At 35.6% G+C, this 18,913-nt stretch overlaps 1 protein-coding gene across 5 annotated transcripts in view; it reads left to right on the plus strand.

Annotated features, from left to right (window-relative positions):
* Positions 1-18,913, plus strand: part of ANKIB1 (ankyrin repeat and IBR domain containing 1) — an 89,348-nt gene that overhangs the window by 53,714 nt on the left and 16,721 nt on the right. For all 5 annotated transcript variants that reach the window (XM_085050701.1, XM_085050705.1, XM_085050704.1 and 2 more), the window contains exons 5-9: positions 5,230-5,347; positions 8,828-9,036; positions 11,248-11,336; positions 13,078-13,222; positions 14,529-14,695. In XM_085050701.1, the coding sequence (XP_084906827.1) occupies positions 5,230-5,347; positions 8,828-9,036; positions 11,248-11,336; positions 13,078-13,222; positions 14,529-14,695 (728 nt within the window). The remainder of the gene's footprint in view (positions 1-5,229; positions 5,348-8,827; positions 9,037-11,247; positions 11,337-13,077; positions 13,223-14,528; positions 14,696-18,913) is intronic.

Below are 18,913 nucleotides of genomic sequence, written 5' to 3' on the forward strand. Positions count from 1 at the left end.
ACTTTAAAAGGCTGCAACCGTTTCTTGCCACAATTGCTGTTTACCACTCCTTTGGTTATACAAGTGGAACTCTTAGGCAGGTTATATTTACAGCTGGATCATAGCAATGTTTCAGCTTCAAAGAAGAAAAAGTTCTAAAAAAGTTGTAATATGTAACTTCTTCATTTAAGTTGAATAATTGTTATCATCATATTTATACCAAGGGTTTGCTGGCACATACACCAACACAGTTAAGAAGATGGGGAACTTACAGATATGGATGGGGCAAATCAAGAGCCACTTGAGGCTTTTTGACAAGAGATTTGTCTTGTGCCTGTTTAAGGCAAAACCAGCTTAAAGACTTCATAGTTATGAGGGACTGTACTGTTGTCCATCTCACATACCAGGGCAGCTTTTCCACACATTCTAAGTGTTCACAAGCCAAAAAATGTCAGCCTGGAAGTTGGTACACCAATTGATGACCTTGGGGATTTACATAGAGCAATTCTGTCTTCATAAAGACAGAATTCTTCCTGCTGGTGTGTCCTCCCTTTCTTTATGACTTTCCAGTGGGATAATTTCTCTAACTTCTTGTGTATCTCTAACAGCACAAGTGCTAGCACAAGGGAGATGCCAAGTGCATGTAGCTAAGGGAAGTTAATTTTTCAATCTTAGCCCTCAGAGTGGCCAAAACCAGTTGAAAAACAGCCCTAGAAAGACTTGAACTGAGCTGCTATCCAAATGACTGCTTGTCCTCATCCTCCAGGTCTGTACACACATGTGTGGGATGGACAGTGAAAACTGCACTTAACACTGGCTTTGATGCCTCCATCAAAAGCCCCAGAGTGCAGATGCTTCACCAGAATTTTCTCCCAAGGATGGTTCTCTACTTTTTTTCCTCTCAATTTCTTTTTTATATATTATTAAACACTGAGGGACTGAGTGTACAAATACTTGTTTACATAGTATTCAGCTTGTAATCCTTTCAAAACAGAAAATATTCATTCATGAATAATTTAAAAACTTTGAACACTAAGAAATGCATTTTCAAAGGAACTGCATCTTTTGAATGAAGGTTAAAGGAAAAGATAAAACATTTGAAAATCATGAATAGGATTTCTTCCCAGGCAAAACAGCCAAATGGGCTTAACTCCAGTGTTTATGATATTCACAGTAGTACCTGGAATGATAATATCTAATAACTACCCTTCCAAACCTGCCATGTTTACAGGAGAGCACAATCCTTTTTTTCTTGATTCTTTCCTCTTTGTTGAATTATCTAAAAAAAAAACTTCCTTATATAAAACCTAAATTCATCTTCTAAATCTAATTTAAGGTATTATAAATAATATGACAGTAAGGGATTGTTCTTAAGCTGTTTACTAGATTTTGGTTGCTCTTTTGCACAGTCTTCACATTGCTGTTTAGTGTAGCATGAGAGAATATTTGTTTTGGTGATGTATCCCTGGGAGATAACAGGGTCCTTCCTTTCAATCAAATCATGGAATGTTTTAAACTTACATAAGAAACACCTGGGAATGAGCAGTACCTTGGTGCAGATCATCCATAATAGTTTTGGCTCTCAGTCAGACCGGTGAAATACCTTGTGCAATAGCAAAATATATAATTTCTTCATTCATTTTACATGTGTGCCACTGAATACTGTAGAAGTACACTGCTAGTGAGTATATCACGGATTTACTGAGGGTATAATAATTGGAATGGTTTTCTTCAGTTCCTGAATGGATGTCATATCAATGTATAAGTAATACAAATACCATAAATACAAAGAGTTATCTTAAATTATTAAAATTTATTTTATCTCTACAGATAGAGAATGGTTTATTAAGTGAAAGGAGAGAAAGAGACTACAGTTAGTTAAGATATATGTACTCATATAAATATAGTGCATATAATTTAATTGAATTAGTTAAATGGAGTATAAATAATTTTTAATATATTCCTCCATTAACTATAGAACTCCATCCACCCTTAAAGAAGGATGTTTACATGAAGTTTTTTTACACCATTTAATTATATAGTCATCATTGTAGCAAAGAATTATTTTTCCCCATCTATTTTAATGGTGCTTTAAAGGAGAAGAAAGTAATAATAGTTTGAAATGAACTGTTAAAATAATCAGCTTACATACTAAAAGTACTTTCAGGAGAAAAAAAATTGTATAATTTATGATATCTAAATATTAGTGGTAAAAGGTTGAGAAGAAAATAATTTCAGAGAAGGGCTCTTGAGAATAGAGAAGGGTTGGAAGCTGTGGTGAGGAGCTCAACAGTGCATTAAAGTAGTAACTCATAGTATATTACAAAATCATTATTTAGTTAAATGATGCTAATATTGAACAATGTCTTTTTCACAGCAAATATCAATAAAGAGCTCCTCCACAAATTACTATAAAAGGAGGTATCTGAGCATCATAAGCTGTAATCAAAATCCTTTATAGCACATGGTATTGCAGAGATAAGTCATCAGGGTTTGAAGTAATTAAAAGAAACCTCTGTGATATTACATAAATGATGTACATCCTTGTAACTAAAGACTGTATCTTCACAAATCTCTGCAAGACTTTTCTTGTACACATTAATATGTTTAAGGATTCCCATTGTATAAAGTCTTCACTCTGGAATTTCCTGATTAAACTACTTAATAGTGTCACCCTAAAATTTCTTTTCTTTCAGCTTCTTCTGTGGGTTCATATATTATTTTATGAAGCAAATGTCTGAAGTTTCAAACACATTCTTAGTAAATATTTCCTTCATTACTTGAAAAGGTAAAATTAGGATTCTTAAAAACTGCAGATCCAAAACTCCCTGCTGGTTGTGCTCCAGCTGAGATAATATAGTAGTCTGTTACTCAAGGGGAGATACTTCCAAGTGTTTGACCTAGAACCAATCAGTTTAATATAATTCTGAACATATCTCCATTTCAGGATAAAATTCCAGGTCCTAAAATATGCTTTTATGTTGCAAGCTGAACAGAAAAGACATTTTTTCTTATTATGTATATGGTCTTCAAGAATTGAGTACTGTTGTGCAGACACAGCTGATTGTTTTACAATTGCAGTTCAAAATGGAGCTCAGATTCAGTCATGACCATTTTGCTTCTATTTTTTTGCTGTACTTAAAGCACAATTATAATCATTCCAGCACACAGTTGTTTGTATCCCTGTCTCTCTGAAATGTTTTTTAAATTATCTCTTTTGTAATAATTTAAGAAGGTCAGTCAAATTGCAGCATGCTATTAATCTAAGTGGCCCAGATTTATTTCAGTGCAAGCCATTAACGTTCAGATTGTCCTTTACTGAGTCATGCATGATCAGCAATGGAAGGACATACAGAAACTGCCTGAACTTGAGCAATCAAGATACAGGTCAGGACACTCACAGGTCATTTCTCTTCTGCTTTGCTTGCTTTCTCAGAAAGAACAAAGACCCAGTGCATATCTGTGGAGCATTACTCTTGCTGATCACAAAGTCTCTGATATCAAGAAGCACCTGTTTATTTCACTGATTAGCTAACAGGAGATGTCCTTGTGGGAGTCAGTTATGGTTTCAGATGCATTATGGAGTTTATGATGATGTCCAGAGTATAGGGAGCAAGTTATATTTTTAGAGTGGGTATCTCAAAGAACAAAATCATTCAAAAACCCAGGGTATCCATTCTCCCCATCTTCTGCCTCCTGCTTGTTATCATCAAAGGGGAGAATAGACTTTTTACTTGGATTGTAACCTTTCAAGGACAGAACCAGTCTTTTGCTTTCTGCCTATGGATGTATGCATACATGTGTGTCCTTATAATCTAGAGCTGGAGAGTCCTGGACTGTGGTCTACATAAAATCAAAACATAAATAGTAAATAATGGTGCATAGTCTTAACTGTGGTTATCTGTCATCACTGCTGCTATGTCCTTTTGTCTCCAAATTGCTGAAGACAATTGCCACTTGGTGGCCAGGTTCCTAATTAGTTCTGAGCATGTAACACTTTATGTTAAATTCTTTAAATATTTTGTTATCTATCCTTTATATAAATAATAAAACCAGTGCATGTAAGAATAGTGTTTTTACATACCCTTTCTGTATCCATTCTCTGTACATACCCTACCACTTTTTTTTTCTCTTCCTACCTTTGGTGCATTTTCTCTGGGCAACACTAACAAATACATTATTTGCTGTCATAGTCTTCCTTTCTTAATTTTAAAAAGGAGTCTGCAAACATCTGTGTGTATCTCTACTCTCTCGGTTACAGCTAATTCAGAATCCTAAAATTACTTCATTTTGTCTTTCTGATTTGAGCTTTTCTAATGCTATGATAAGGGGATGGAGCTCCAGATCAGGAAGGCAGCTGGATGATCTGCTCTGTGTAGGGCTATCACAGTTGGCCATTGTTTCTCAAAAAGAGTTTTCACATCTTCATGTACAATATATCCCTTGCTTGGAGTTAACCAAAAGCCATCTGGACATGGTCCTGGGCAGCTGGCTCTAAATGACCCTGCTGGAGCAGGAAGGCTGGAGCAAATGATGTTTGCAGGTCCCTTCCAACCTCAACCCTCCTGTGTTTATATGAACATCAAATTGTGTGTCTCATCTGTCCTATTCAGGACTGACTTCACTTCTGAAAGGGTGGGTATTGCCTCAGAAGACCAGTACTGGATTCTGCTCATAAACTTCTCACTGTCTAATGTCTCAATGTATCGTCCTCCAGAGCAATTCAGCGTTAACAGGTCTTAATTAATGTATAAAGTTAGTGTCAGAGAATATATATGCAATGTATGTTAACCTGTCCTTTCTCTGGCTCCTCTCTAAATCATTAGGTCAAATGTAGTCATGCATTCTCATACCCATTCCACAATATCTGAGGTTTAATCACTGAATCAAAGTTCATCTGGATTCTGTGAAAATCTAGCTTTTTTTGGGAGAGAGAGAATCAGTGTTGGGCTAGCTTATCATTTGAAGGTGACCTCCAGCTGCAATGGAGGACTCTAGAGATACTGCTTTTAGATTTTGAAGTTTACAAAAATCATGCTATAAATATTACAAAATGACAGTGTTTGCACAAAGCTTTGCATGGTCATTGGTGTGCACAGTGAATAAATTTTGTCCCATACTGCCTCACAGTTGAGATGGGGATCAGTGACAGTATTTTGGATGCTTCCTTTTTAATACTGCATAAGAGGTTAACTTGAAAATCCTAGACATAAATTGTCTTTCTTCTTCTTCTCCTTCTTCTTCTTCAAGCCATATGAGGGGCTAAGACTTCAAGACCTGCGAAGGCTTAAGGATATGCTGATCGTGGAATCTGCTGACATGCTTCAAGCCCCACTCTTTACTGCAGAAGCTCTACTTCGGGCACATGGTAAACCCAGACCTTAAAGTCCAAAGAAACTGCTTTCAGCAAACTCAGAATCACAGTTGTATGTTTGCATTTTATTTCCAAGTAAAAGAGAAGTAATGGTTAATCATATAGCAGGAAACAGACCACACAGTGCTTCAGAAGGAAGTACAGCTGCAGTATGTCAAAAGTATTGAGGCAGACAGGGAAGCTGATAGGAAAGTGATTCAAACTAGGAATTAAAATGGAAGTTTAACCAAAGCAATGTGGAAAAACAGAACTGCCCTATTTGGGTGAGGGACACAGGAGTAAAACTTCCATGGTTTTACATGTCTAAAAAGTCAAATTCATCAAAACTATTTTTGTCAAACCATTGGTTTTCTGCCACTATGTATTTGTGTATAAAACCGGATCAAAATCTTTTTATTTATTTTTTGTTGCAATAAAAGCAGTCTGACCATTGTAATGAGTGGTTGGAAATTGCCTTGGGGTTTAAATTATATGAGTGTATGTCCTTTGAAGGATGTTTTATAGTTACGCTTTTAATACAGGGTATGCTTTTCCATGTGCATATCTGTAACTAGTATATTTTCACTGAAATAAATCTGTATTCTTTTTCAAGTTAAACTGGGGTTGTCAGAAAGGGGATATACTGAATTCAGTGTCTTTGCTCCAGACAAAAGTATCTCTGAAACTCAGTGTAAGCTTTAGGCTTTAATTCAGTGATTCAAAACTTATGCTTACTGAAGCATCTGCATTGTTACTTTACGCCAAAGGAGCTACTCAGGCAGTTAATGGTTTGCATGCTCATCGCTGTGTTGCTGGATTAAGCTTTCATACCCTATTATTTTAGTGGGCTCCTTGTGAAAATCAGTGGGAGAGGGATAAGTGAAATAGAAAGACATTATTTTAAACCCAGCTTTTGGTACACTTTCATGAGGGGCTGCGGTACCTGCAACTTATCTCTTTTTACATTATTTTCCATAGCTGGTATTTGTGTTCATTTTAACATTCAATTAAGTAAACATTAACTTGTGCCAGTTTGATGATATTTAAGGCACAGTCCTTGCATATATTTTTGTTATGTGGATTCTTTCTTTAATCAATACTTGAATGCTATGTAGTATTCCCAGAATAGTCTCATTAAGGCTAAAATCATACATAGTTGACTGATTAGGATCCATAACCTGTGCAGATATTTTGAAGAGGAGAATTATGGCATTACTGTTCAAACTCTCAGCTCAGTCTGCAATTAGTTGAAAATCAGTGAGGTTGCTGTATACTGTGGAGAAATGTCTGCCAGCATCTAGCAAGCAGGAATTGAAAGTTGAGAAGAAATCAGTCTGTGTTGGAAAGGTCATTCTCCTGATGTTGCCTTAGTGATGTTCTGGTAACTTAATGCGATTGGCCAGTGCACAGAAAAAAGCACAGACAATTAGCAAGTCATGAGAAAGTAGACTATTTTGCCTGTAGCTGTATTGGTTCAGGTTAGTAAAGGCAATAACTCAGGTATTTACAGAGGTTTAGACAACTGAGAACCATCAAATGACAAACTGTAATTTTTTTGCATTACATCTTGAAATTCACAACAGAATAATGTGAAATCTTTACTTAATTCACACAAGGTATGAAGAGCATGTTTTAAATTCTATGAAAAATCATTTTTATATACTAAGCTTAATAGTTTACACACATATAATATTTAATCCAGCAGACTGTGCTTTCTTTTATTGTACAAATATATCAATTTATTGACACAGGCGTTAAGAGTGTATTTTTCTTTTAATTGAGAGACAGAAGTATGTAGAGTTAGAGCCAAGATAAAAATTGTTATTGTGGCAGTCACAAAAACAGATAACTTGACAGTTTTTCTACAAGTGTTTTTCAATATTGGCTTTGTTTCTCTTCTAGTTCCTTATACAACAGTTGATTTCAGGATAAATAAGAGGCAGTTCAACAAATATAACTACCTTTCAACAAATATAACTACTTTGTGATTTACTACAACTCATAAGTTAGTAAAGAGAACACAGTGGATCCATTTAGTAATGTCTTAACCCTTGCTAATTTTAAAGATACAGTGCGACAAAGAAGGTCAAGAAAATTTCTAGCAAATTTTATCTGTATCTTAACATCACTCAGCCCCCCTCTGAAAGGTTATAGACTCAGGGTAGTATGAAAAATGCTGATAAAATTTGTAATTTTTGAAGTGTAAATGTGTTCATGGTCCATATCTTTAAACAAATGAAATTAAACTAATCTCTGATATGTTTTACCTAAGTAAGGACCTGATCAATAAATCATCTCCAGCTCAAAGAATTTTTTTTGACAGGCGCAGTACTTTTCCTAAATTCAGTGTTTAGAACGCAAATCTTTTATTTTCCCAGCACCAATACAGTATAGGAATACTATTTATCTTTTTCTTACAAAAATAAAGTTCATTCAAAATAAAACATATTTTGGTTAACAACATTGATGTTTCTTTGGGAGTACCCAGTACTCAAAAAATGCCCAAACTTTAAAATATTTATTTAAAGCGATGGAAAAAATTGGGAAATTTCTCTTTATTTAAGAAATTCAAGTTTGTGTGATCTGCACATAGTGTTGATGGGCTTAGATTCAAATGTGTATAGGAATTTGATAGACATGTTTAAATGAGAATTTTGAAGTATTTTTGGTAGAAAAACCTGCTATTCTTAAGTTATCTTTAGCATTACTCTTAGGAATCAGAAACAGAATGCATTTCAAACAATTGTGAAAGATTTGATTTAAGATATTAATACCTGATACATCTTGTTTCACTAGTTGTTTTTTGTATAAAAATGGGCAGTCTTAATTACAAATAAAACATTGACTAACAATTATAGAATAAAAGGTAGTAAAAACAGATGAAATTTTCTTTGCAGTCAGGTGGGATTTTTTTGTTTTTCTTTTCTATTTTTTCCCTCCCAGAAACACATCACTTATATGCATATATATAAAGACTGGTAACTCATTAGGTCACAAATCCTTTTGTAATCCTGTTGGATCTCAGTCTTCTTACTTTATTTCCTAGCTTCATTTTTTTTTTTTTAAAAACCACAACAGATCAAAGTGGATCCATATTAAACAATTATTTTTTTTATAGAAAGGAAAAATAATGAAAATTCTGTAGTGTGAGGGCTGGTATATTTTCATCTGTCTGTGAAAGTCAGTTCAGTTCTGGTTTTCAAGTAAGCCTCCTAGCTACTACAGTTGCTGTAAATAAATAACAAAAATAATTTTAAGAGTGAATGAGGTGTTTGTGATGCAATTATTTACAAAAATGCATTGCATTATGGATTATTTTGGAATGTGTTCTTTAAAATGTAATGTCTGAAGTTTCGTTCAATCACACTTTATTATACTTATTCATTTTCTTAATGTTTTGTGTAGTGTTTATATATTCCTTTGAGGATGCAGTTACAAAATACATTTTAAACCTTGTCAGGTGCATAATTTCCTGTATCTCTGTATTTATGGCAGACTGGGACAGGGAGAAGTTACTGGAGGCATGGATGTGTAACCCGGAGAATTGCTGCCAGCGCTCAGGGGTGCAGATGCCAACTCCCCCTCCCAGCGGATACAACGCGTGGGACACGCTCCCTTCTCCGCGAACGCCGCGCACCACTCGCTCCTCTGTCACTTCCCCTGATGAAATCAGCCCCTCACCAGGAGACATGGAGACAGCTGTGGTAAATTTATAAATAGAGCTGAAACCAGCAGGGCAAGTGAGCTGATTCCTAAACACAGTGCACCTGTGTAGACAGGAGAGCTGCCAGAAATACCTTTGTAAAAGTGTGAAGTGTTTCTCTTTCCAGAAGTGGTGAACAGAGAAGTTGACGCCTTAAACATTCTATATGATAAAACAGTTGAGCATTTGGCTAATATAAATCATTCTGTTTTTACCTTGGCTGTCACTCACAAACTCTGATTTTATACAGCTACAGTCACATCAGTGCATTTGGCTCTTTTGAACTTCTCATCTCATCCTTATCAAGATGTTCACTTTCATTGTATCCATTTCCCCGAATGTACCCTGTTCCATGAACCCTGCCTTTTGAAAATTTTTCTTTAGAAAACAAAATTGTCTTTGTCTGCATTTTGAAATGTCAGCCCACTAGTGTACTGTAAGCTTATAATTACTTTTACTATGTGTGGGCTGCTTGAAGCAGTTTACAAAGCTATTGCAAATTTGAAATATGAAAGCGCCTTTCATTAAAATCAGTGTGGTTCTTTTGGAAGACAGAGTTCTCTTTTTAATAATCCACAGCTGCAGCATTATAAAATTTTGCTCCATGATCTAAGCATTTTTTTTAGAATATTACATGCAATCTTGCAAATGGATCATTCCTAAATCTCATATTAAAATTAAGATTTTGTATTCCTGCATAAAAATATTTTATTTTTTTAATTGTAAATTACTTTAAAAGAAGCTATTGTATATTTATTTACATTAGCAATTAAATATTGTCTGTGAATGTTTCCTAATTAAAGTGTTGAACAGAAGATTATATGTCTTCAGTTTTATATTGTGTGTTTTGTTTGTCATTGATGGTCCATAAGCCAGGAATGCAGGTTTGGATAATGATTGTCATTACAGATCTAGATTGTCATTACAGATCTGTCATCTACAAATCTGGATCTAGTGTGTCTAAATCCAAATCCAGTCACACATTTAGTATTCCTGTTTGTTTAAGAATCTTACCTAAACTATCAAATCTCATTTTGCCAGGAAAATGGAAACTAAAAGGAATAGATAAAATAAAAGTGCAAGGTATAAAGCTCCTTTACATGTTGTGTGTTTGCATCCTATTTTATAAACAGGTTTTTACTTTATTTTTTTAACTCAGGGCTTCATGAAATTCCTTATTTTAAGGATACATTTTAAACAAAATTTACAGCTCATATAAATTTAATAGAGAATATTTTTAATGCATTGTCAACTTTTAAGATATTTAATTTTGGCAAGACAATAAGGTGAAATGAGTGAAGTAACAGCACATATCGTCACTGAGTTTTACACTTTAAAGGCCAGCTTTTTGGTTTGACTTTGTTTTGGCTGTAATACAAGAGCTTTTAAAGTGACATACCACAGGCTAACTTTCTGAAAATGTCCTTAGTGTGTATAAAAGCTAATACATTGAAAGTTGAAGTACATTTTTATAGTGTCTTTGTTTCAATGAAAAATCCTTTTGCAACATTAATCCTATTAATGTTGAAGAACATAAATAACTATTTCCGTACATAATCACAAGCAGTGAGGATTTTCATCCCTATGCTTTAAATATTTCAGAGTAAGGGTCTCAGTATTCAATGTTATTTTTTCTTTAGTACTTACTTGTATAAAATTCAGCAGTTATATCTTCTGCTGGAGTATTTGTAGTGTAATTTATCCTTTATTTTGATTGAAAACCTCCAAGTCTTTTTAAGAAAATAGTATATATGTAGGTTTTTACTTAACATATTTGCTGCTGCTGCACACCCAAATTGTTCCACCTTGCTTTGGACCTGACTGTGTGAGATGTTAAACATTTCCTGTAGCCTGTATCATCTCCTAATTCATTTCTGGCTGCATTCTGATAAAAATGCAGCTCTCTTTTGTACCTAGAACTCTAACTCTGATTCCAGCACTCTGCAGGGTGAAGCACTTCCTGAGCTCAAGGACACTACAAAAGGCAGCCCTGAATACACTCTTTGGATAGGTAGCTGTAGGAACAGAGATACACAATCTTTCCCATTCCTGTATCTTAAATAACTTTTTTTTTCTGAATGCAGTTAGATTTTTCCCGTACTGAGCACTTCTCTAAATTTTTGCTGAGATTTTTCAACATAACACACTCTGTTAACAATACAAAAAGCTTTAGGGTATTTCTTAATCAGAAGCTTTTTTTTTTCATCTACAGTGTGACATTTGCATGTGTAATATTTCTGTGTTTGAAGACCCAGTGGATATGCCTTGTGGACATGACTTCTGCAGAGCATGCTGGGAGTCGTGAGTATATGTACTTTTCTATCATTTGAGAAACTTTCAATTTGAAGAGGAAAGGACAGAGACCATAAACAGCTAATGTTAAAGTACTGTTGGGGTTTCAAAGAGTTGCTGCTTTGAACCTATCGAATATTTTAGTTGTCACTCAAACAACTGTTAGCAACTGGTTTGTGCTTACGTAATGTTTGTTTTGGTCCTGACTATACAAAACTCTTAAGCAAATGTTTTAAGCTTGTGTGTAAATAGATAAGCCTATTCTTGATTTGTTCAGTGTGTGTGTGTGTGTGGTGTTGGCAGCATTGGGGTTTACACTTTCTAATTAAACACCTGCTTAATACTGTCTCTGAGTTTAGCACACTAAACTTAAGCATTGTGCATCCATTTCCAATCAGAAAAGCAATTAAAATGCTTTCTTTATGTTGAGGGTTTATAACTGAGGGGTAGATTTCACTTAGAATTTCTATTAGTCTAATGCTCTTGTTACTGCATAGGTCAGAGTAGTCATGCTAGGGAAAAACTCAGATGGGGACAATTATGGTAGTATAAATATTAATCACATTTCCCAGGAATAATTATAGCTGTATGCAGTGCTTTGTATTCATCTGTGTCCCCATTCAGGAGAGTGTACTACTTGATCTGTGCCCCTGTAGTGTCTTCTTGCAGCATCACCTCAGCCCAGCTATTCCTCCTGCAGATCAGCCCCATTTGTATGAACCCACTGGCCCGATGGCTAAGGAAGAGCACTTTCTTTTCCATGTCAGCTTTCCAAAGGCAGTTCTTTTCAGCAGCAAGAAAATTGGTAGTTGTGCTTCTCTTGCCTTGCAAATCACTGGGCAGCATGTAGGAGTTAACAAGAGATCACTGGTTTGACGTGGTGCTTCTAATTTGGCTGCTGGTCTGTGTGTCCTTTGTGCAGGACACAGGGTCCACTCAGAGCCACGGGCTCAGAGCCACAGCTCAATGGCAAGCATTTGTGGTGCCACATCTAGGGTGGAATTCACCCTTCTGAGCCAGTCATTTCTAAGTCACTTGGAGTATAGCCAGCACTGAGTTTTCCAGCTCTGAGATACGAAGCTAAGATGGGATGAATTGACAAGCGTCTCTACCTTAACTATTAAAGGATCTCAGGTGACTACTTTAGAATAACTGCCTGGCCTTTCAATGATTAAAATTAGAAGAGTATCATCCTTGATGTCAGATTAATAAGTCTGTTACAGCTTTGAAACTAAACAACTGTTAAGTCCAGCTTTCAGCAGATTTCTGAGCTTGTTCTGTCTTGCATTCTGGTGGTCAGGGACTAAAACGGTCACCATTTAGACATTTGTGTCCAAGAGCAGACCTGGTTTTATTAGCACAGTTGTAGAAATCAATTGCATATTAAATTAATTATTTCCCAGATTAATTACACTTACATATTCTGTTTCTGATTTAAGGTAGAAGTAATACTCAGTTTAATTAAACACTGCAGAGCTGTCTGATAAATGCCAAGGATGGAAACCACAAACACATAGGGCTAATTATTGCTGATGATGCTCACATTTGAACCATGACACTGTTCTTTTTTTTTCTTTTTTAAATTATGTTGTTCATCAAATTTGTAGCTCTTTTGAGCAGAAAGGGATAGTTCTTTTTCTCTGTTTTAAAAGTGATCATTGTGAATATCTGTGAATATAGTGTAAAGTGCTCAACAGCCTTTTAACTTCTACTTTTTATTCACAAATACTGACTGACAAAATTCTGGCAGATTTTTGAATCTGAAAATTCAGGAGGGTGAAGCTCACAACATTTTTTGCCCAGCATACGATTGTTTCCAGCTTGTGCCTGTAGACATCATAGAAAGTGTGGTTTCCAAGGAGATGGACAAGAGATACCTTCAATTTGACATTAAGGTAAATTATCAAACTGTTCTTGAGCTCTTGAACTCTATTTCATTTTATAAAAAATAACTTACAGCTTCTGTATGAAATGCTGCAATACATCTGTAACTTTCCAAGTAGAAATTAAAAAACAAATATGTATGGTCTCTTACATAGCATAATATCAATGTTTGCTATAGCACTGAGAAAAAAGAAAGAACATTTTATTGTAGTCCTTAAGTAGGAGTGACATATTTCCACAGTATGTTACCTAATGCAGTATTAATAAAATCATTTGATCAAACTCATTTTTGTAACAGGTAATATGAAGGTTTTAATCAGCCAGAGTTGTGTTTGCAATCTGAAATTTTAAAAGTTTTCAGATTATTTTTACTGCATTCAGAAATAGTACCTGTTGCCTTTTGAAAAATTTACTGGTGCAATGCTTGATATGATTGCTATTTATGGGAAGAGGAGTAGGAAAAGCTTGATTTGGTTTTCCTGGTTTTTTTACTGTATTTGTTTTTGTAGTTGCAACTTGTTTTTAAAAGCAATCTTTTAATTCAGCTTTCTCCTTTTATACTAGTGTAGTAATGAACTAGTCTTTGAGAAATGTGCTACTTTATCAGTGGTGTCAGGGCAGAAGTAGAGAAGTGTTTTTTCATTTACAGTAGAGTACTTTCTCTGCGACAAGTCTCTTTAATACACAGTAACACTCTTACACAGTAAGATGCAAGTTAAATTACCAGATCTGACTCATCTTCTGCATCTTTTATTTCAAGTGACTGGTGATCAGCATAGGTTTGAAGCAAAGTGGTAGAAGTTCCTTTTTCCTCCTCATTTATTAGATACAGTTTTTACAAAAGAAGGCTTGTTGCATTAACCAAAACAGATAGGAAATAAATTACTGAGTTAGTCTAATTCTGATTTCCAGTTTATAGTGGGATTTTTGTTTAATCAGTAAGGTTTAAATTCTTTCCAGCTGAAAGAATCAGTTCTGTTAATGATTGTATTGCCAGTGCATATATAATAAAAGTTTACTGTAAGCCACATCACAAAGGAATTAACTTGCACAGATTGAACATTTTGTTTGGAATGTGAGTAATTTCATTCTTAGTGTAAGTCTGGTACTGTTGTTACTAAAAAAAAGTGAAATTATATTACTCCCTTTCTGTAAGTATATGTAAAAGTCTATCGTTGTAGCTACAAGACTGTCCTTATGTTTTTTGGCTTTGTTCCTTCAAGGGAAGATTATGAATACAGATTGTTTTATATCAGTGATGAAATCTGATCTTATGTGGTAAAATATTTTCCTTTTTGTCTTTTTTTTTCCCCACAGGCCTTTGTTGAAAATAATCCTGCTATTAAATGGTGTCCTATACCTGGCTGTGAAAGAGCAGTAAGGCTAACAAGACAAGGGTCAAATTCAACAGGATCAGATACACTTAGCTTCCCTATGCTAAAAGCCCCTGCAGTAGATTGTGGAAAAGGACATCTTTTCTGCTGGTTAGTACTTGAAACTTACCTGCATTTCCATAAACTCACAGTCACTGCTATTCCAGGGTGTAATTAAAAAGTCCCACTTGGCACCAAGAGTGCAACAGAAATTAGTATGGAATGGTATATGACTGTACTATCCTCTATCCATGCACTAAATAACCTCGTGTGCACAAATGTTGTAGGATTTTGGGGGCACTGCAAAGATTTATGATACAATAGTGATTATTGGCTCTGTTAGGTGCAAAACAACAGCATGTGGAGTGCTGTGATGTTCTGTTCTGAGAGGACAGAGGATAAGTGGGATATTGGAACAGGGATTTTTGTGTCTGGATAGTTGTATAATTAAAACATGGCACATTCTTCTAGTGTGGAAAACCAGCAGTGTTTAGCTCTTTCTGAATTTTGGTAGAATCACATCAAAGAAGCTGGAGTTTAAATCGGGTCATGAAGAACCATTTCCTTCATAGCTATTCTGTTTGCAGGACCACTCCAATCTTGGCTTCACTTTAGGTTCAGCACTTTTTCTTTCTTTTGTCTTCTACTGAGTTTTAAGATGAATACAAGCTCAAGAAAGGAGTAAAAAGCCAGGTATTCTTTAAAACATCTTCAGATGGTCGATCTTCAGAACTTCTAGAAAAGGACATAACAGCATCAACAAAAGTGAAAAATATTTGGGATATTTTTCTGAAGTGCAGAACACAGCCCTATCCTAGTTCCTTCACATTATCAGACTGAAAATTTATGACTATTGTAGCTGGACATCTTTATGTTCTTGGAAAATGAAAAAGGGTCAAGCAAAGTGTAGACATTCAGACAAGCTCAGCAATTCTTCTTTTCATTTTTCACTTGAAACCATGATACAAGGACATCCTAAATCATCTGTTTGATTCCAAATATCATAACTCTTTAAGATGCATCTGATTTTAGTTCTGTTCCCATAAGAATGAAAGAAAGAAGGGTGAAAAAAAAAGAAAATACACGTAATGAAACAACCACAAAAGCCAGAAAATAGAACTTCTTGGAAAGAGGTTATTTACGATGGATGGAGAACTCAGAACGAAACAAATCCCATGGAAAAAAACCAGAAAATGTTTTCTACCAGTGAACATACAAAAAACTCAGTACTATTCCACAGGAAGGTACCATCCTCTCATCCTTGCTTCTGATTACAGACAGAAAATCAATTTTTCCATTAACCTGAAGAAACCTGAGACCACTTCAGTGTCATATTGACATGAACCTTCAGACAATGGGAGCTTCTGCTTCCTTTACATGGACTGAATGTATTGGCCCCCCAGAATGTTCTACAAGTGTGAAGATGTCCTCTGAGTGACTAATTTTTAGGAGAAATGGGAGTTTTCTGTTTGCCAATAATATTTCTTAAATTATTTCTACATTAATGCTTTGAAATATTCCACAAGCAAATGCAGTTAAGGTCTTGAAAAATACCTCATGTCAGCAACAAAATTTCCAAGAAGGCCTGTCCAAACCCCCTTTTTTCATGCCCACAAAAGTGAATGGAGAGTTTCAGCAGTGGCAAGAAAGATTTGCTGTCAAACAAAGCATCCTGCAGTACCTCAAATCAGAACCATTTGCTAAGGACAGCCATACTAGTCTTACAGTACAAAAACTCTGCATGGATGAATTCCTCCAGAGAAAAAAATGTATTCTCAGTTTTAGAGGGTTTTCATCATTACTGTGTGTTTAAAGGGAGCTTGCTTTGTCTCTTTCAATTTCAATCAGCACATCCCACAGTCCCATATTTCTGTCAGTTCTGCAAGTTTTACCCAGGTAATCTACAGCTTAGACGTTGTAAGAGCAATTGATACTGCATTTAGTAAGAGATTCTTCAGAATTTATGTATAGAAAACCAACCCCTAGGTAATCACTTACTTTTTTTCAGATCTATAGCCCTCCTGCTCATAAAAGCAAAAAAAAATCTGAGCCTATTGAGCAATTTCTTTTTTTCTTTCTTTTTAAGGTAGGAGCAGGAATGTTCCTCTTCAATACAGAGTTCCCTGGAATTTACTCAGTTTCCATTACCCACCACTAACAGCATCTTCAACAAAATGTAATCAATTGTGGCAGATACAAAATTCTATTCCCTTTCAGAAAAAGCATTCTGAATTATTTAAATGTAGTACACATGAAAACTGTGCACAAATCCTACATCAGTTTATTATCAGCTCTAGTCAACATATTAGAAGCCCCTTCATTGCAGTTTCAGAAGCACAAGGAATTGTACCAAGCACACACTTCTGGGAAATAGTCTTAGCAGGCAGTGCACACTTGGGTTTGTACCGTCAGTCCTCACTCCTTTCATCCTAGATATGGACCAGGGTCAGAGTCTCGTTCTGCAGGAGCAACAACTCTTCCAGGTGCACTTGGGAAGCCAGTTTTTAGTTGGAACAGTGTTTTGCTGTTTTGATTCAAAATTTATTATGCAATACAAATATTACTATGAGGGGGGGAAATAATCTAGAACTACATTCTTCTTCGATGATGTTTTTAGCCCTTCCATGAATTTTAACTTGTTGTGTTCAAACTTGCCACAATTTTAATAAGTGTGTACTGCGCCTTCAAATAAATCACCCTGCTGAGCACTGAGCAAGGCATCTGGGGAGGCTCATGCTGGTAACTGGCACAGCTGCTCAGTGTTAGTTCCTTTCATTCACTGCTGTCAGGAAGTCTATCCAAAACACAACTTTCATAAAAACATTCATGAACAGTAGGCTCAATGCTCTTAGTCTAGTAAAATGACATCCCACCATAAAAATCCTTGTTTTGGGGTGGGCTGACGAAGGAGCTTCTTCCATAAGAAGTTGTTCTTGAACAACTGTTGTGACTATCATATAGCTAGAGATACAAAGATTTAGGTATAGGTATGACTGCACTTCATTAAAAATCCACAAATTTACAAATTTGAAACCATCAGAGACACAAGTCTCTCCTCCCACTCCCCATAAAAGATTGACTAATCAATCACCTTTTAACTTAAAACAGAGCTTGTCAATGTTAAATCGTTGCTAGTTTCAGTCCTTTCTGGTAACAAATACTACATGAGAGGGTCTTGGCTCTCTTGAAGTCAATGACTTAAGTGTCCTGCTGTCCCACAGATGTGACAGGTGTCAGCTTTCAACCAAGGCTGAAATCACCTTATTACAGACCAGTTATTCATTCCAGTATAATCTTTCCCAGCTAAGATCTTAAGTCCAAACCAGAGATCCATGTGTGCTGAATTTAAGCTTTTTTGTTAGCAGACTAGTTAAGGGGAAAAATGTTCAAAACTGTTCCCATAACTTTTTCTTTGTTCCTGAATTCCTGCTTAAAATGTGGGCAAGAGCAACCAGAAGAGTATTGATGTAGCTTCTGAACCTGCACTACAAGATTGCAGTTCACCATTGGATCTGCAGCAAACTTGTGTATGTTCTGATGATGCAGCTGGTGCCCATCTGAAATTATTTTCTTTGATATGGCAGATGTCTGAGGCTATTTGCTGCCATTCCAGTAGAAAAAAAGCAGTTATTACGAATCCAGAGTGCATATTGAGACATCCACACTGAAGCACCATCTGGAAGCCATATATCTGCTGCCATTCTGTAGTAGTGATTGCCATCTTTAATCCTAGTTAGAACTTCAGGAGAAGCTCAGGAGACTCATTACTCTACTGTGTCCATGTAAATAAGTTCCAGCCCCCTTTAAGAGACTCTGGTGAAAAGAGTAAACATCCATAAATACTTAATGCTGGTGCTGAAGGGCTTCGAGCTTGTTCTAGATTAAAAGCTTGAATCTAGTTAAAGGTTGATTATTGCAACTGAACAGATGCAAGTAATTCTACATAAAATACATTTCTGCTACAGCAAGCTACCTTTATCCTTGCATTTGGATAAACTCTGCAGTCTGGTTTACCTTTATGACAGAAACTATACTAGCACTTTTGTGGCACTAAAATCAGACCCAGGTTTGATTTACCCAGGTGTAAGAACAAACTTCAAGCCAGCTGATTTATTTCAGATTGTAATTTTAAGAAGCATCTTTCCTTTCCTGTCTCCTTTAAATTCTTTATTAATAATGTTCATCTGTGCTTGTGAGCAAGTAATGTAAGTGTATTTGAAAACAATGTTATTTAGCTGGCTTTTGTTTTCCTGACTTAATTAAATTTTGAGCATGCTTTTTTTGGGGTTTTTTTTTTAGCTTCAGCCAATTTTAACTTTAGTTCTAAAT

This window comes from Lichenostomus cassidix, chromosome 2 (assembly GCF_008360975.1).
Source record: "Lichenostomus cassidix isolate B80296 chromosome 2, HeHo_3.0, whole genome shotgun sequence".
In the NCBI taxonomy this organism is placed as follows: Eukaryota; Metazoa; Chordata; class Aves; order Passeriformes; family Meliphagidae; genus Lichenostomus; species Lichenostomus cassidix.